This window comes from Conger conger, chromosome 2, assembly GCF_963514075.1.
Source record: "Conger conger chromosome 2, fConCon1.1, whole genome shotgun sequence".
Taxonomy (NCBI): domain Eukaryota; kingdom Metazoa; phylum Chordata; class Actinopteri; order Anguilliformes; family Congridae; genus Conger; species Conger conger.
Genome location: NC_083761.1, coordinates 23658471 through 23679136, shown reverse-complemented (window position 1 = coordinate 23679136; position 20666 = coordinate 23658471). Strand labels below are relative to the sequence as shown.

Below are 20666 nucleotides of genomic sequence, written 5' to 3'. Positions count from 1 at the left end.
TGGATATTTGAACCATCGCATCAAATTGTACTGCAGTTTGCTGAGCTAGCAAACAAAACCCCAGAAATTATCAACATCCCTGTTAAAAAAAACTCAAGCTAGGTTTTGAAACAGCTGGTAGCTGGTTGACCAGTTCAGACCAGTTCCCAGCTTGATATGGTTTCTCCATCCCAAGCTATGTTTTGAAACTAGAAACACTAGCTGGTTGAGCGGCACATATCCAGCTAGATCAGATTATGACCAGCTTGACCAGCTAAATTTTCAAGCTGGTCAAACTGGCATAGCTGGATTTTCCACAATCGTATCACATTGTGCTGTCGTTTGTTGTGCTAGCAAACAAATCCCCCAAAATGATAAACATGTGTAAATGTAAAATATAAATGTAAGGGCTGATACCTGATCTCCCATCCCTCTGGAAGTCCACGTGGTACCACTCCCCGTCGTTGACCTTCTTGTTGACTGCCCGGGTCTTGGTGGTGCCGGAGCCCATGTCCAGCAGCAGGTAGAGGTGCCCGTCCAGCATCTCGATGGCAAAGAAGTCCACCTTGAGGATCTGCGGCCCCTTGGAGTCTTTCACCTGCTTGGGCTTGCCATGGCTGAAGAGGAGCAGTCCGTTTGGCTCCGTGGTGCGAAAGTCGAAGGAGATGGAGCCCGTCTTTTTGGCGTTCCACTTGCTGAGCGTGATGTAGGACTCCGGCGTCTCAAAGGTGATGGGGTCCAGGGTGGCGACGTTCTCGCACTTGAAGGCCACCATCCCGTGCACCTTCATCTTCACGTCTCCCTGCTTAGCCAGCCGGGACAGCTCCAGGCGCACGTCGTTGTTCTTATACACAACCTGTTTTTCGTGTTTTAGTGGGAGCAGGATGGGGTTAAGAGAACATATGAAAGAAGCAGAGTTATTGGGGGTTTCGGTTTTGAGCTTTTCTTTTTTGTGGGGTTGGGAAGGGATGGGGAGGAAGGTAAGATGACTGCGGACTGGATCAAATTAATGTTTGTAATTCACACTGACTTACAAATAAATGCCGGTAAATATTTTAATTAAGTCAGCAAATGCTGACAGTGAAGAGAAAACCTCACAAGAATGACCGCTTATTATTTCAATTCAATTTTATTTGTAAGTGAATGTATGTAGATTGAATTCAGGCCTGAAAGTTAGTCTAGAACAGTGGTAGCCAACCCTGTTCCTGGAGATCTACCATCCTGTAGGTTTTCCTTTCAACCCAAATTTGGAACACCTGACTGCTAATTAGCGACAGGACAGTAGATCCCCAGGAATAGGTTTGTTTTTCACTAGTATACAAAAATGGCATACTATGATTAGGTGGAATTCGAGAATTCTATTTGTAGAATACAGGGGGAATCATTTTGGATGGAAACCTACCACAAAAGCAATTTCCTGAGTGTAAACTACATTTCCCACCCCTTGCATCACCACACCTACAGTACATGTCTCCCAAAAATAGCATGTAAACACGAGTTTGTTGGCACAGCCGATGAACAGCTGTCATTACAGTTCCGTGATAAGCGGTCGATTGACAGTTATACAACATTTTGTTCAATCCCTCGGTGCCATAACCACCCTCCACATAGATCATCTGCTGATGACATCACAAGCACTTCAAAACCTTTTTGGCAGATCCAAGAACATAGGACAGGGTCCACAGAGAGGTAGTAACACAGCCCTTTCAGGGTTTGGAGAGTATGAGCAGGAGAATGGAAAGGCCCTAAGCAAAACAGAAACATATTTTGTTATTATGTATTTAACGAATGCATACAAAATACATTTTCGACTATCAGAGAAAATATCTTATCTGATGGACACATCCTTGGCAATGCTACAATCAGTATAATTAATTATATAATTGTAATTAATTGCTTCACCGAATAATATCCTTCACCTTTTAGACATGCGTCCTTTACTAGTATATGGAATAGCTGCCAAACTGAAGCTTGTGGTGGGTGTTAGACAAATGTATCATTTAAAAAGTTGCAAGAGAGGCATTGTGGATATATATACGCTAAATAGTGTGGAACATCATGGGTTAAACAAGTCTCTCAGTCTCTTCTGTTTTTTTGTAATTTATACTTTTTAGTTTTTATTTATTTAGCCCGTATTGGCTATTGTTTTATGACATTTACATATGACAAGTACATTTGGCGGTTCTTTTTCATATAACATTGATCATACTCGGTAGACCATTATTTTATGTATGTGGATATGTAAGGAACTACATTATCTTGATATATGCGTACCCTACACTATGTAATTTATGAGTGGGCATTCATATACTCTTGGGGGCGGCCCGTGTTTGTTTTTTCCTCAGAGGAGGGTTTGTTTGACGTGGAAACATCTGTCTCTCCTGTCCATTAAACGGAGTGCATTTCTCTGAGCTCTGTGTGCTCCATTGTCCCTGTGAAGTTGTCTGGGTAAGGAGTCTCATATAATACCGTAAAAGTAAAATGTTTTATTGAGCTTGGGGTCCCCAGCAGCAGGGCTGTCATTTTAGGAGATTCCGAGGTGAAAATGTTGGTATCCAGCTCACTTAAACTGTCGAAAGCTGTGAGATATCCTCCCTCTACTTCAAGTGTAAAGCAAAGAGCTAATTAGGCTTTTCCTGAGGAGAGGATGCGGGGGAGGAAAGACGGTTTTTTGAAGAGCCTGCTTGGCTGGTTGAGCCACCATTTTCTTCCTGTAGGACCTGCAAATATCCCACCACACAGAGTGTGGCTAACCCATGCATTTATGAAATTACAACAAAGGTAATGCTCCTCTCTCTAAATTGTAGGTAAATTGTACATAAATATTTCAGTGACTGCTTATTTGTTTGAGCAAAAGAGCAGCTGTCCTCCCTCACAAAATGGTGCTACTGCTCAGTACAAAACAGAACTGCTGGATGGGTACACTTTCAGCAGGTTCCGCATTCAGTGTTATGCCAGAAGATATGGAATCACCGGATTTGCTATCTAAAAAAATTGCAAGTAATTTGTATGACTCAACTGAATGTCATCTGGAAGGGATGCACAAACAAGCCACACTGTAGCTATCCGGACTCTGGATTAACGGCAGTTTTGGATTACATTTTACATAAGAAGTAAATTCCATAAGAATATATCTTCCATAAGAAGTTACCTTCTAAACCAGAGAAGTTTCTGGTTTTGACATTGCAGCCCAGATCCTGTCTAAAGTCATGTGAAGATTTTCAATGCGGCTGAAGAAATGGTGGTTACCATACCGTCCCTCAAATTCTACTTAATCAGCCTCTCAGAGGGCGACTTGCTACCGTCATTCTGCCTGCTGCCACTCTCCTCTGGGGGACCAGCCTGTCATTCAAGATCTGGCCCAATCCAGAAGGGTCATGCATTGAGAGAGGGTGGGACAGTCTGGCTCCAGTCCTGGATAGATTACAGCACATAGAAAGGACAGTGCAAATGACAGCCCAGGGACCAGAGGGAATATTTGTGTTTATAGTTTGTGTCCAAGGCAGGGCTGGAAGAGCCTGCACTTTAGACAGAGTGGAAGACTGCAAAGCGTTCAATAAAACCCTGTTTTAATTCATTTTCGATTGGGACAGAAACCCCTACAGGACGGAGATAATGATATGCAGATGCAATAAAAGCGTATCGATGATGTTTCAAAAATGCCAATCCTCTCCGCCGTAGCCTGACATTCTCAACAACTAATGAGCTGCGAACACTGTTTATTTATTTATTTACTTTTGGCCATGTTTCTTTTCTTGGTATACAAAAGCCTGTGGATAATAGCACTTCTCTAGAATGACATGCTCTTTTTATTTCTCTCTTTCACTCCTCTCTCACTCTCTTTCTATCTCTTTCTCTCTCTTTCACACACACACACCGCTGTGGGACAACAGTTTGAAGGGCTGACCTTTTCGATCTCCTTCTATGTAACTACAGAGAGGCATATCAGTCATTCAACACCAGTGAGAAAATCACCGGAGACATGACCACTGCAATGTGACCTTTGCCTTCCCCCATGCATGCTGAAAACAAATGTTGAACACAAACTTAGCAAAGAAAAAAAAAACTTTTGAGGACACCATGAAAGAATAACAATTTGGGAATTTGATGTCATAGCAAACACTAGTATTAAATATGCATATGATGTTTACATATCAATAATTATGCATTAATATTTAATTGTGCAGTTTGTGTACCTGATCTGACTCATTGATCATGCCCACAGATTTAAAGAACCTACAAGGCGATATATACCAGAGGAAACTGTTGCATGATAAAATACACAAAATATCTATATAGTACCTAAATTAGCTCATTTTGGCTAGAGTGGCGGTTGAACCACCCATCTTTTGGTTTCGGTCAAGCACCACTAGGCTATAGGCTGCCCAGCTAAATGATTCAAAATGTGTGAGCACTTTACCCAAGTCGAACCTGAGTAGTCTGCAATAGTTTTGACAGGATCAGATCACACAAACTGCTGTTTTGTTTGAAAGTGAAGGATAAATTTAGCAAAGGATTTGCGAGAGATTGTGGTGAATGAAATCGGACTGCTTTGCTACACATAGCTGCAGTGTGCAAGCATATCATTCTAGCCATAGCCTGAAACATAAGGTAATGTGTGGCTTCTTACATTATTTAAAAATAAATATGACATAATAAAATAATATTAGCTTTAATTGCTGGCAAAGCCCTGGTGACCTGCTGACACACAGCACAGTGGTTCCCAACATACCCAGTACATCAAATTAACTAGCGAGCTGTATGGATCGGAAATTTGCAAACCTGGTCATTTTAAACTGACACCATTTATGACACCAATTAATTGGTAGCCACCGAGCATGCTTGACTGCAAATGGTTATGGAGCAAATTAACGTTGCCAAGCTGTTGCTGAAGGTCTTTAAAAGAACATTTGCATGATAAATATCTCCACTGAAATTACCAAAAAAAGATCTATTTTGTTATACCTCCTCTCCCCAAGAAGACATGTTGCAGCTGAGTCCAAACAGTGGCTAATATTACTGTGATTTCTACAGTGGGATTGTTTCATGAATGCAGTCACAGTCTACAATAGTATGGCAGGGTTTTCTCTGGCTTCTATCCACGGCTTACATTGGGGTGACATTGGCTCAGGTGGTAAGAGCAGTCGTCTGACAGTCGGAGGGTTGCCGGTTCAATCCCTCCCTGGCTGTGTCGAAGTGTCCCTGAGCAAGACACCTAATCCCCAAATACTCCTGGTTGGTACACGCATGTCAGACCTGGGTCAAATACATACATCTATTGGATTCAAATACTTTTCTGTGCCCGATTAATCTTGCACATTTTCTCATTTTTAAGGCTTTACAGTTCATTTTTCAACAATGGGGAGCCCGATAACAAAATAAACAAATAAGTAAATTAATGAATCCCCCATCCTGGTCCAATACATGGACTGATGGTCCAATATGGCCCTTACAGCAATGCGTGTGATTGGTTATTCCCAAGCACTGACCCTGGAGGCACTCCCTGTGTCCTGGTCTTCTCTCCAGCTGAGAACTTAACTAATATCCTAATCAAGAACTCAGCATGTACAGCTTGCCCCCAGGACTAGACTTGGGAAACAGAACAAAAATTATTATTTTTGCATACATCAAGTCCAATGCTATTAATATTTAATCATGTCAGTGCCACCATCTGCTTTCTTTCTTTTCTTTCTTTTTTTAGTCCCCGCTGGTACATCTCTCCCGAGTAGAACACACCTGCATACGGAGGTGTGTAACACCGGAACCTTGATGGGGTGAAAACGAACTCATCTGGTATTCGGAGCAGAGTGCCGTTCACACTGTCAGGGCACAGGGCCTGTCAGCCACGCTAAGTGTAAAGTCTGCCCTTGTAAAGCTCCTACTTTAAAAGTGAGGGTGGAACCAATCTGGCCGCCACACCCGCCAGCTGTGACTCACTCTCGTCCCACACGCTGAACGTGTCATCAACCGGCGCCCACTGCACTGCACAGAAGCACGTGTCATCAACACGCAGCCACAGCAAACTGGGCATTCGGAGTGCTGGCACTTCACCGTTCAGAGCTTGTGACACGTGGGTTTGTCACAATGTGTCATGTACAGTGTGTGAACCCACTGCATGGAGACAGCCGTCATATCAGTGTGTCATCGGGCAATGCTCGCGGCACGTCAACTGCATGCAGTCCAGGGAAAGAGGAACTGATCTACGGAAATGGCTCCAATATACTACGTTTCTACCAACGCATGAATATTCTTAAATAGTCAAAATGCAAAGATTTCTTTCTTTCTTTCTCCCTCTATCCCTCCATCTCTCTCCCTCCCTCTCCTGCAAAGTTTCTGCTCTCATGCATTTCATGAATTTGCTCAGAAAATTTATTTTTAAGCAGTATTGTGCTCCTTTTTAAATTCATAAAATACTGAACCCTATAAATGTATAATGTGTACATACACTCAGTGAGCACTTTATTTGGTATTTATTGGACTAATTCTTGACAGTGAGGAAGTTGACAGTAATGCGAATAATCACCTATTCCAACAGTGGTATGCAGAAGAGCATCTCTGAACACACAACGCGTGGCTAGGCTACAGCAGCAGAAGACCAATAAGTACAAAATATGTAATAAATACCTAATAAAGTGCTCACTGAGTGTATAACAAGAATGGTAGTTGCCCAGCAAGATCCATAATAATGTTGCAACAGCATTCAAACATTCTGATGTTGTTACGGTGCAGTCTGAAAGTATTTGGACAGTGGTACAATTTCTGTTCTTTTGGCTCTGTACTCTGTACTTGGATGTGAATTACATTTCATTTGAGGGTATTTACGTCCATATTTGGCGATCCATGTTGGAATTACATCCCTTTTTATACAACGTCCTGCCATTTTAGGGGGATATGTATGTATAAAAATGGTGTAACTCTGATAGGGATCACCCAATATGGATGTAAATACCCTCAAATTAAAGGTGACAGCACTTAATATTTATTATTTCATTTCAAATCTACAGTAATTTGCTGGAGTAAACAGCATAACAGAAATTGTACCACTGTCCAAATACACTGCTGATTTGTGACAGCAATATTTTACTACCTGGCACTTGTCCATAGAGGGAACAGAAAACTCTTCTCATTCCCTAAACTTCATATTTAGACCTTGGTATGTATGTATGCTGCCTCTTTTACCAGTTTATTAAGCAATTAGAATTCATACTGTAACTATTATGAATAATTATTATTAATATTGTGTCACACATTCAAACAACATTCAATCCCAGTTATCATCACAGGCTTTGTACTTTATCCATTCATTTTTAGTCTTTAGAACTCATTTACCAACAATTACACCACTAGTTTTGGAGTAAAATGAGCACAATGTATGTATTATGTTTACTTTAAAGACCAGTCGAAAACAAGTTAGGTGATTATCACAGACTGGTATTTGTTCAATTTTAGCTAGGATACTGTTGTGTTTCTGGTCAAAACTGATCAATGCCATTTCAATTTCATTGAGAAAGAAAGAACATTGAGAAAGAACAGTCATATCATCAAAAGGTATGTCCAAATGAACATTTATGACCCCACACGTGACCATTTCACAGGATAATCTCTCTATTCAGTCAAAAAAGAGTTCATTACAATTGGTGACTGGTAGATCAAATCTAACGCTCACCTCCATTTAAAAATTCAAATAATTGTCTAAATATGTGAAAAATCTTATACCTGGTGCACACAGCAAAACCTTTCAAATCCTAATTATTTTGAAAACATGGGGGACCCATCACGATAGATTTTATATTTTTTGTCTTTCATGTGTCAGAACAAACACGAGATGATCTGGCCAAGATCACACAAATAACGTGTGTACACCTTGTCATGAGTTGCGACTCTCAGAACCTGGGATCTCACTGAAACGTGTTTGATACAACGTGAGGGCAAAACAAATATTCTGCTTCCCGCTCATCTTGCCTCTCATTGACTATTGCAGATTTCTGTTCAAGATTCAATCGCTGTTCCCCTCAAACTGCAGGATTCTGACTGTTTTGAATTAAGATTCTGTCTGTAAACACCTCACATTACAGGATGATCTGCAAATGGTAGGTTTGGACCACCCTCAAATCAGGAACACCTCAAATTATGCCCAAAATTGGCCACCGGGCATTAGACTCACCATAATGTTGGAGAACGAAACAAGCCTTTCAAACATTTAAACGTTTGTCATCCGTTTCACATAAGGAGATCATACTTTATCAGCCTTTGCCAGTGACACTACGTTTCCCGAGAGCGAGGCATTCAGCCTACTGTATCTGAAGCCTTAATCCATGTTTATTTCTTAATTATTGGATATTGGATAACAGGAACCCGCATATTTGGCACTGTGAGCGTGTGTGTGTGTCTGTCTGTATATAGTATGTCTATCTGTGTGTGTGTTTGCAGAAATGCATGTATGGGCTTATGTGTACGTGTGGGTGGGAGTGCGGCTTGGTTGTGCGTGTAGGTGTTCCATCTGCTGGAAGAACTTAAAATAGTCTTGCCCATTCATTTTCTATGGCCAGTTATATTTGATCAGAAATTCACTAACACAGATGTACAAAATTTGAATAAAATACCTACAATTTAATTAAAGTAGTGATCATTACTTTTATACTATCTGTTTAGATGCCTAGTATGAAAAGTAGAAGAAAGAAAATCTAATGCAGAAAAGTTGTAATGGTTGTAAAGCCAGTAATGGTATTAAAATTAACTATACATTATACACTATATTATAAAAACTGGAAAGGAGAAAAAAGAGGTTGGAAACGTAGAGTTGGCCATACCCCCATCCATCCATCCATTTTCTAAACCTGCTCAGGGTCACAGGGAGCTGGAACCTATCTGAGCCAACATTGGGTGAATGGCAGGAACACACCCTGGACAGGTCACCGATCTCTCGCCGGGCCTACACACTATTCACTCACACATTCACACACACGTTTTTATGAAGGTTCTAGATATGATTCATGAAGCCTTTATAAACAAATATCAATTTCAAGAGCAAAACCTAAGACTTTTGGAACGAAAATGAAAAATATTGCAAGCCTTGTGTTTCTACTCCTTTGCATACTATATCTTTTGTATTATAGGCTACTTGACACAAACATGATACTTCTGACGCAAATCTGATTCTATAGCAGAGGTAACAATGCAACTGCACCAAATGGACAAACTACCTCCATGCTACTGTATGTTTTGGCTACCTCCCACAGACGGAAAAGCGTCAGAGTGCCGACATCGGGCCTACATTTCTTTTCTCAGTATGCCATCTGGGTAGCATGAGCGGCCCAGAGAAAGCTTGTGTATCTCACAGAGATGCAAAGAACAAACTCCCAGCATGTTGACTCACGCAGAAATGCTCGATGCTTGATGCGCCGAACTCCGTGCCTTTTTTTTGTGCATATTTATCGCACGAGAAGTACAGCCGTTCAGAGGATTGCGTAACTGTGTTGGTTTGATTTGCCTGGATGAATTCCCACATTTCAAAGCGATCGTTCCGCAGCAGGAGCCGTTTCTACGCACTCCGCGTCCCCGCAATTTTGCCGCAATTGAAGCGGTTTCTACAGATGTCACGCATAGAGATGTGTCCATTCAGTGTTCATTGCTCCGTCCTCCATGGTGCATATTAAACTTGACTTCATTTGAGACATCTGTCGTAATACACTGTGCGAGAAGAACTATGATGTGAAACACAGTCAGCTATCTTATTTTAGCTGTTCTATGTCTTAGTACACAGGTGTCAAACTCCAGTCCTGGAGGGCCGCAGTGTCTGATGGTTTTTGATGTATTTCAGCACGAGAGATACATTTCAAAGTCTTTCATTGGCTAAAGAGTCCACACACCTTGTTCTCAAGGCCTGTAGACACTGCGGCCTTCCAGGACTGGAGTTTGACACCCCTGTCTTAGTACAATCTAGTTTGCATATCTGATGGGACAAATCATCAGTTTTTGTAAACCATCCCATTTTCTAAATGGTTAACTGTGTAATCAATACTGCTTATGACCGCGAGGCGTCATATCTTATTTATAATAAAATAATTATAATTAGTAGCCTAATGACAAATCTTTATGTTCGGCCATCTTAAATAGTTCCATTTAAATGTCAACATTGTAAGTCAGACAATAGCCTAATTGCCAAATTAAAGATTTACATTGACATCACGTGCACAGATGTCCAGCAGTATGTAGTTAAAGCCGTGTAGGCATGCTGTTCAATCTTTTTTTTTAAATGCATCGGTTAAAATGATAATTCTTCATGTTTCCATTCCTTTTCCCTATGGCTTCTGCCTGACAGACTTCTTTGGCATGAAATGTGCCCACTGTGTTGCTATCGAGAACTTTGTTACAGACAACCCATACGCTCATCTGCAACACCATAGGCACATCATTGTATAGCACTGCAGAACTCCCTCAGTTTTGAAAACTATTGTACGTTATCAGCCATGAAACTGTTTTATCAAATTCAAAATAAACTTTTGCCTGAAACAGTCCGCACTCTTCTACCCACTCACTCATCTAGGAAGTCACAACTTCCTAGATCCATAACCCTGCAAAATAACAGAATCCCAAGTTTTAAAAACATTATGGCAAAAAAAAAACAAAAAAAAAAACTCTTCAATCAGAACACCCCCATCTGGGACTCCTTTCCATTATCCCTCAGAACATCTACAGCCATACTTTCAAATATCTGTTAAAATATTTACATCTCTTGCCCAATAAATCATATAACCACTATTCCGCATGTCCCTCAAATTTTGTCTCTCCCTTTATTCTTTTGATATAACTCTCTTCTAATTTTCTTATTTCCTTCCTTGTTCCTATTTCACATCTTCCTTCACTCAGCAGGTAGGAACCCACTGAAAAACATTGTCTAAGTTGCGCCGAAGACTATGTTTGTTGTTGTAAGCATCGGTTTTATTCCTGTGAAATAAATAAATAAAATTATGTGGATTCCGTGGTCACGTTAATGTCCATTGTCCAATACTTATATGAAATACAGTAACATGATAACACTGTGTCATGATGGCGACACGATTCAGTAAATTTAGTTTATTTTAGGCAGGGAATACAGTGTAAATATAAAAATGGGATTTTGTACAGATACCATAGTTGATTGGCCTAATGATTTTACTTTCATGCCAATGGCAATTTGGCTTCTATTTTAACCGTAAACTTTGCCTGTGCATTTGTTGTCATACAGCGCAGGGCAATTAATGTTGACACAATTAATGTGGTCTATTTAAAGCAGGGAATTTTTGCGTTCGATATCCAATGGTCTAACGATTTTTCCTTTATGCCAACAATTCTACTTGATTTTTGAAATAGTTAAACCACATGGTCCTGTAAAATGTAGGTAAGCTAGCTCTGGGGAACATTAGATATATAGAATACAACATTAAAGAAACATTGGATAGTGATTGCACTATTAAATAGGCTCTGATTGATTGAGTCTAAGTTGGACTCAATCAAGAAAATAAATATATATACTTGTTGGATTTAATTAAATTATGAACAGTTGATACCTGTAATTATAGCTTATATTTTTCCAACTTGCCTACTTTGTATTGTTGCGTGCAACAGTAGTTTTTACATACAGTATAATGGAAAGCTACTTTCAGTTTGCCGTTAACTTTTGAATTTGCGTGTTAACGAATAAATACAGAGTCCTCTTTAAACCTTAAGAAACATCATACAATATGCCATACAATATTCCCTGTCATGTTTGAATTCTTAACCCCATGAAATAGCCAAAGATTGCTTGTTAGGACTAAACCTGCATTTAGGACCAATTTCTGCGTTTTGTCACTGGTGGTGAAAGCACATTTATTTTAAACCAAGCTTGCTTTTTCAGCTTCAGAGCAGAAAAAAAAAGGTTCTCGGATATAATTTCTTCCTAAACATGTGCAATTCAGTTTTGGTTAACCATTTAGGCCTAAACGATTAACCATTCACACACCTATGTTAAACATGTCAGAATGTTAAGTATATAGTATATATATATATAAGTATATATTCAAAGCTTGTAAAAACTGATTGATATTTTAGTGGTTACATCAGTATCGATGTGCAAAATACGTATTTCATCAGAAATTGATTAGTCACACACACCCTATGGGATGATTGACTAATAACCTTTATGTCCGATGAGCCTGCTCAGTACGGAATGAAGTTTAAGCAATGGCAAACAATTGTACACATCGATATCACTCATCAAGACATCAGCAATGGTGTCAGCAGACAACACGATGCCCTTTCAAAATGTTTCCCCCTGAGTCTGGGACGGGAGTGTTCTGCAAATAGAATTCTCCTCCACCATTGAACAGCCAGTCTTGGGACAAGTTTGGGAAGAAGTTTGAGGGGGGGAGGGGGTGTTGGTTAAGGAGGCACGCCCACAGAGCTGTGAGAAGAGAAGCGGCACAAAATGGTGGGTGTTTACCTCCTTCAGGCAGCCCATAAAGTTGTTGCTAACGGGCGATCCTGGCAGGTCGGCCGTGCTAGGGCTGCCTCCGACATAGAAAAAGTCATCAGACCCTAGCATGGTGTAGTCCTCTTGTGTATATCCCGTGGTGGTCAGAATTCCATCCACGGATATTGTTACCTAGGCAACAAAGCACAGGAAAAGGACACGCTATACTCATAACACATACAGGCTGCTGGCCGGCTGTTCCCCGCTATGCCTAGTCTCCTTTTCCTATTTTTTTTTCTTTTTTTCTTTGTTCTAATTTTGGTCTGAAACCCATTTTCATGTCTTAGTCTTTAAGTTGTACATTTATCTTGAGTTCATTTTTATTCAGTTTGGTATCAGATTCCAGTCTGCCAGCCCTTGCAGGAAAGTTTGTCTGGTTAGGGAGTCAACGGATTGCCCAGACTTGGATTTCCCCAGTGTTAGTATTGCCCCCTACTGCAAATAAAATGTAATTCAGCAGACACAAAAATGGTGTTAGTAGAATGTGCTCTAGGTTAGTTTTGCTAGGGTACATATTAGAGATGCAGTTTGTTTTCCACATGAAATAAAACAAAGCCTTAGCGTGCGTACAGGGATAGACAGAAAGCGCAAGACATTCGAAGCACAACCACGACTCGCGTTGGATTAGTCAAAAGAAAGTTGAGAAAGAAAAAACAAGCATGCTTTTTTAGCCGTTTTCAGTTTCCTTTCGCACGGAAAAGGAAAACATTTTCAGAGGTTCGACGGGATGCGGAAAAAACATCAAAGCGAGGGTTAAAAGAAAAGCCCGTAGATGAAAGCCCACGATGGCGTGTACGCATGCGAGGGACGCATTCCGTAAAAGAGAGAAAAGAAAGAGACGCAAAAAAAGGAGGAAAAACCACACTGGTTGACAAAAGCAGCTTTGAACTTGGCTTCAGATGGGCTAATGAGGCTGGTAGATGGCTGCAGGCGGCCATAGCACACGGCATGCACGGTGGATGGGAATACAGGCAGCCAGCCAGGAGAGACCTCCGCGAGACCCCTCTGCCTGATGCAAAAAGAAGGACCTGGAATGACAGGCCCCTGAAGGTGAATAAAACAAAATTTGGACAGGAACAAAACAAATAATAAGGAAGGGAAACCAATGAATGAAAATAAAAAGAGAAAGAAAGGGAGTCGGATAAAAGTAAGCAGAAAAGAGTACCAACCGCAGTTCCCCTTTTGTTTAATGACGTCTACGGTAAACGAAAGAAAAGAGACACACGGCAAACCCAAACTAAGAGACAATTAGAATGATATCTACCGAACAATGTAGTTTGTTTACCATAGCGTGTCCAATGCCTGAGTGCTTTGTGGAAAAGGGGGGAGAAAGGAAATTAAAAACTGTGAACAGAATAACGATTGTTACTCAAAAAACGATATGATGGTCACTACCAGGTTAGTACATTTCTGAACGTTAGAAAGGTATTGGTTAGTAGAATGACACATTCCATGAATGACAGGTTAGTTGTTTTTTTCAAAGCAGGTTAGTAACGTAGGGGGTAAATAAGGGCAAAAAAAAGAAGTTTACAAGAAAAAAATAAAAAGCAGGCTAGCAAGAACGCTCCAAGGCGTTACTAGTCCTGATACCTGTCTCCTGTCACTCCCTAAAACACTCCACGGCTCTGCACTGCGTCACCCCCCACCCCTCCATCACCTGCCATTTTGAGTCTCAGATCAAATGGCCCATTGGAATGAATTAAACTGCATTTTCACTTATTTGTTAGTGAAACAGGTACTCTCTTTCAGTCTATATTTGTTAGGATCTTTAACAATATTGTGAGAGTGAATGAGATCTTCACATACAGTAAAATAAAGATTGCCCCCCACCCCCCCGAATCCCACACATTCGGACATCGTAAACATGTTTTTTCTTCTAAAATTATTCAAAGAATTCCCACATCCTGAGCAGGGACACATCTAAAAGGGCCGCCCAAAGTAACTCCCCATCCAAAATCTTTTTCTGAACTCGGGGAGAGTGTTTGCTTAATTCGTGAATAATTTCTGTATCTGTACTGTTTGCCTTCAGCTTTCTGACTTTTCTGACGACTATTAGGTTTCATTTTTAAAAAGAAAATCATTTTTTAAAAAGCTATCTGTTTAAAACAAAATTAATAAATTCAGCCTACGCTCTAATGAAGTACATGTTATGTAATAGTGAGCTTGTAAACTTTTTTTTACCTAATCTTCCAGAGAACACACATAATCTGTTCAGGAAGGACATTTGAGTCCTGTAAATCCCCTGTTCCTCTGTTCGTGTTTTAAAGTAGTTCCCAAAGAGGAAATGTACCCCTGAACCTTCTAACCAAGACAAATAACAGCAATAAACAGTAAAATAAGAGTGAAGTTCATACAGTAGATGATTTATCAGGCCCTTACACTGCTCCTGGTGAAAGAAAGCAAATCCTACCAGAACAGGTGCTCTGAAGGATACTAGGGCAAAGATTTCATCAAGATTTGTCCTTAACTTTCAGTTTTTTTTCCATCAAAATATTTTCTTTTCAACTCTCCATTAGCTCTTGTCTAAGTTTTTTTTTTTTAAAGGGCATTTGTAAAAGTCAAGGGTGCTGACAAGTGTTCGAGTCCAAGGCTATGTTGTAGGTCATTACCTAGAGCACTTCTAGACCTGATAAAAAGCACATAGCATAGGACCGGTTTCAAAACCATGAAAATAGCCTTGAAATGACTTGTTTCCTCACTATAAGTATAGGGTACTGTACTGATAAGGGAGCTTCAAACATAACCAGCAGGGGGTACCGTCAAAAATCTGCTTCCTATTAACCATGGGCCCTATAAAATGGCAGTATCCTATTAAAAGGTTCTTTCTTCCATGTGCTAAGTGAGTGAACAAACTGTACTGGGCACAGCAGGCTCGATAAGGGTCCAGAGGAGAGCCTGCTAATTAACACACGCCAGTAGGCATTTCAGAGACCCAATTAAAGCCCGCATCCCCCCAGGCAGACCTGAGGAGGATGTAGTCATGGAAAGGAAAGAATTAGCCCACTGGAATACAGGTTAGAACCTGCAAGCCACTCGCACCTGGTAATAACTGACCGCCTGGCAAAGAGACTTAATTAAAGTTGAAAATCTTTTCTTTTTGTCCGTGCATCTGACCTGAATGGGGCACATTTCACAGAGGTACTTTTGTGGGTAGTGTAGTCCACATTTAACAGTAAGCCATCCCCTACCCCGCTTCAACCTCTAACTATGACCGTCACACTGGTATCACCGCCAGATGTTGCTCAGCGTACTCAGGGAACCCAGAAATGTGCAGGTCTCAATCGACAAAACCAGGGTTTACTCGACATCTCTGAACTCTAAGGGTCTAGATATGGCCCTGCTCCAATGCGGTTATATTTTTGGAAAATCGATTTGTAGAACCATCAAAAAAAGCATTATCAAAGTAATTCAGCCCCAGCCCCCCCCACCCCCATCAAAAAACACCAATTTATACGTATTTATGCATGTTCATATAATGAAAGTTTGTCTTATGTGACTGATGTAGTTTATTTATTTATGCTTTTTTTTTTAATTGGGTTTGAATTTTTTGTTGTTTTTCTGACACCACCCTCTGTACGGTTACCTGACGGAGATTCCTGGTTACTTTGACATCATGCCAATCATTGTCATTAAACTTCCCATTGACCGGCTCCACCAGAGCTTCAAAAGCCCCGGACCCCAGATTAATGACCAGCGACACTGCTCCGTTTTTCAGTGCCAGGTTGACGTAGTCGGCCGATTTTCCCGTGTGCAACATCAGTCCATTTCTCTGCAGTGTTTTGAACGACAGCGTGATTTCGTCGCTGCTGCTCTGGATCGGGTTCAGCGACAGGTCGTAGCAGAAGTATTCTGAGCCTTTGAAGGTTGCTACATATTCTTCTTTTCCTGTGCAGAGGAAAAGGAAGATACAGATAGAGAGAGAGAGAGAGAGAGAGAGAGAGAGAGAGAGAGAGAGAGAGAGAGACGGGGGGAGGGAGAGAGAACATATTGAGTCAAGATAGTCAGACTTTTTCCAGCTCTGAGCAAATGTGATCTTGCATTGAGCTCAATTAATCTCCCAAATTGCAACAAGATACCTTACAGATGAAAGGGGGTGGGGGGGGGATACATTTAAAATTAAAAAGAACATATGAAACATGTGAAACAAAACACAAAAACCAACCTCTTCTTAAAAAAGGACAAACCAGCCTGATATCCAGACAGGGAAATCCAGAGAGATGATAACCTGACCAGTAATAGGCCGCGAGGCGATATTCAGATATGTCATACCCAGACACCTGGTACACATACTGGTGACGCACACACATATAATACTCAGGCACTGTTACAAGTGTCCATACACCAGTATTCTTGGATGATGTACTAGGGCAAAATGTCACATTGCTTTGATCAGTAAGTTGCCAAACTGTGTATCTTTGGCAGAAACGTATTTGTGTTTGCACGGGCAGCTGGCTAGTTCTCAATGAAATGTGCATTTCCTGAGCTCTGGTCCGCGAGTTAACTGTATCCAAAAACGTCAAATCTCGAAAATGATTCACATCTCAGCAACCTGGATAGTTAGATAGTACTGTGGGTAAGTGAAAACATACTTTAATTACATTTTTGGGTGCCCCTTTAATATTTACTGTAGATACCACTGGGCAAGAAAGGTCACCACAAAATGAGCCCAGACACTAAAAACATTGGGACATTTTTATATAGAGCTTTATAAACATCTTAGGGTGCTCACCCTGTTCTTTCTCTAATGAAAGAAAAACAGTCACATTTAAGGCAACATTACTGCTTTATGAATAACTAATTTCAACTTGCACTGGCTGTCACAGAGATTTGTTACAGCGATACCTTTTTTCTAGATTTCCTTTCTCCATAACATGTAATTGGCCAATTGTGCTTCGTGAGATCCCGTGGAGTCACTGCGACCTTCGTACGAGGAGGGCAGCGGCTGAGATGGGCTCAGCTCTCCGAATCGCTCGACCGCAGTCCCCACGGTACGGCGGCCATCAGAAGAGAGGCCCGCATCTCGCTGACGATAACCGGAATCAAGCGGACTCCAGATGTGGGTCAACTGTTCTGGATTCAGATACTTTTCTGTGATCTTGCCAGATGAAATTTAGCCGACCAAGTGGCCCGGAAGGCGGTGTTTCACTTTTTGAGAGTGTTTCATGCAGTCGGTTCCAATACATCAGACAAGCGCAGTAAAGGGTAGAAAAGTATTTGAATCCAAAACGATTACGTATTTGTGATTCAGGTCTGGTGGACTTTTTTTTTTTTAGGTTATTAGTTTAGGAGGCTACATCATGTACACCTAATTGATCGATTGATTGATTGATTGATTGATTGATTCACAAAGTAATGGTGGATTCCTACATGCTAAAAGTTGGATGGATACTGAGACCTATCGTGATCATCTGCATGTAGTACTGAACCATGTGCAGTCTTCCATCTAAGAAAATGAAACACACCATGGAAGAATATAAATGCAAGCACACACACACACACACACACACACACACACACACACACACACACACACTATTAAAGATTCCGTTCCCCTTTGGCCATCCTCATTTGCGGAGTAAATTGCATCATATAGCTATAGCTGTGAATACATTGCACAGCCCATTTGTGCCTGGATTGGTTTTATATGCAAATCGTGTTGCCTATAGCTCTGCATTAGTATAACTTGCCAGGTGATCAAATTAAGACTAATATATACACACACATCAGAGTTCATTTTCTTGCAGAAGCTAGAATACATCTATAAGTCATCTTTAAATCCGCCCTCCCTCCTCCCCACCCCTCCTTCCCCACCTCACGAATGCTCTCCGCTCGAGGTCAGTGCAAATTCGCTCGCGAGCGCGCGCCAAGGTCCCACGTAATGACGGCCATAAATAAAGTGCCGTTATACTTCAGACTTTAATTACTGAATCAGCCACGGTTATCCATTACTGTCAGTGTTTGGCAACCAACACCCATGATGCACACACGTGTAGGTGTGTGCACACAGGCATGCACACATAGACAGCGGACAGATACGTGACTGCTTTGAAACACTGACACACACAAGTGGTCTCATCTACCCACACACGCATATGCACGTCGATGTTACTAAGAGGGTCTATAGCTCTATGCCTGCCAAGTTCGGATGATAGTTTATAAACTTTGTACATAGAAATTTTTGTGTAAAATCGTGTTCATGATATTTACTCAGATGTACTGTGGGGTCCAAAAGTCTGAGACCACCAGTGAAAATGCTTCTAGTTTGCATTCTTTTTTTAAGAATTTGAGTGCAAAGTTGAATCTTTGAAAAATGTACATGAATTTCAGAATTTCTTAGTATTTGGTGTGTCCCACTTTTGCTTTAATAGCAATGCACACTCAAGCTGGCATGGGCTCACAAATTTGTGGGCTCACAGATTCATGTCATCCCAGCGTTATTTGGCAATGTTCCAAAGAGCATCTTGTGATGTTACTGAATACTTTGCTTTTGTCAGTCTCCAAGTGTCCCCATAAATATTCAATGGGGTTGGGGTCAGGTGATTGTGGATTGTACAGCAATACTTTCTCTTCTTTGGTCTTCAAGTAGTTCTTGCAAAGCTTTGAAATAACTTTAATTTGTTTTAACATTTTCTAAATCCTAAAACTTACTGTTTATTTTCATCATTACATAAAAAAACCCCCCAAATTTTCAATGTAGTCTCAGACATTTGGACCCCACTTTAATTCACTCGTATGACCTGTATGCAGATACAGTATTATCTTAGTATCTCCTAGACGATCAAATCATATGTCAATGTCAGTGTATCCACCACAGTAAATGTGCTATTCCTATACAGTATTTGTTAATAACTGTAATAATTACCAAATTTACATATTTGTAGATCATTTTTGTATTTAAAAAATTGGCAGTCTGCTCACAAAACAAGGATCTCAGGCAAATATCTCATTGTGACCATTTCACAACTGTAGACTGTAGTATTTCTGAGGTGTTAATTTAAAGACTATGGTTTCCTTGTAAGGATTACAATTGGGGATAGCTATTGTATTTGTAGACAGCAAGGATGTCCTGGTGGACACAGAAGATAGACTGGAGGATATGGAGGTAGGGTAGATGGTATCAGTAACTCACTCATTATACAAATGTCATTTTTATAACCTCTGCCTGTTTCTGATTATTGCCGGCAAATTAAACATTACACGTTTTTTTTGTGTGTGTGAGTTTCAACGTTAAATAAGGTTTCCGGTTTGGGAGATGATCCATTTAGTATAGGTAGACGTGTACTGCACCGATCGACTGCAGTCAAGAGTCATATACTGTAGAAAATTAACCTTAGGGGAAAAATAATTTTGCTCACACACATATGCACACACACACGTATACAGAACACTGAAACACAAGCACGGACCACTGGCAGTGTCTAGGGACAGCTCAAAATAACTACACCTACAAGGATTCTTCCACCTCACCACCTGTCTCATTCTTATTCATTTCCAAATGCCAAAAGAGAGAGTGGAATGCCAAGCTCTCTCTCTCTCTCTCTCTCTCTTGCTCTCTTGCTCTCTCTCTCTCTCTCTTGCTCTCTTGCTCTCTCTCTCTCTCTCTCTCTCTCTCTCTCTCTCTCTCTCTCTCTCTCGCATTCAAATTGTTTAATTGACAGGAACTACATATGTAAATATTTCCAGAATCTGCATAAATCAATTGAAATATGAATACAGAATGAATAATTATGATATGTATTGTAACAAAAACGAAATCAAATAAATACAATTAAAGTACTAACAGCGATAATTAATACATATTCACAACAACTCTAGTAATGGTAAATCAACCCACACCTGAAAAATAAACCAGTGTGCATAAATGTATGAAGTTACATTACATGAATGGCATTTGGCAGACACTCTTGTATGAATGTAGGTGGTCACACAGTGTCCCTCAAGTTTTGGCAGGCTGAAATACATCATACTGAAACAGGAGCTTTTGGCCCTTCTGCTAATAGGATTAAAACATTTTCTTTTTATCCTTTGATAGAGGCTTTAAGTTCCTTATAATTTGATTAAATTTATGGGAATTAACTTATGTCAATTAATTTAATTTCCCTCTCTCACTCCTGTGAGATCAGCTCCTAAAATCTCTTGCAGAAATAGATTTCTCTTGACAAATACGTACATTCAATTTATCTCAGAGGAGGAA

At 40.5% G+C, this 20666-nt stretch overlaps 1 protein-coding gene across 21 annotated transcripts in view; it reads right to left on the bottom strand.

Annotated features, from left to right (window-relative positions):
• Window positions 1–20666, bottom strand: part of nrxn1a (neurexin 1a) — a 274612-nt gene that overhangs the window by 149322 nt on the left and 104624 nt on the right. For 13 of the 21 annotated variants that reach the window (XM_061228229.1, XM_061228244.1, XM_061228325.1 and 10 more), the window contains 4 exons: window positions 16056–16357; window positions 13758–13781; window positions 12443–12604; window positions 397–835 (listed from right to left, as the gene is read on the bottom strand). In XM_061228229.1, coding sequence (XP_061084213.1) covers window positions 397–835; window positions 12443–12604; window positions 13758–13781; window positions 16056–16357 — 927 coding nt within the window. The remainder of the gene's footprint in view (window positions 1–396; window positions 836–12442; window positions 12605–13757; window positions 13782–16055; window positions 16358–20666) is intronic. The other 8 variants (XM_061228262.1, XM_061228305.1, XM_061228363.1 and 5 more) reach the window with 1 other exon arrangement.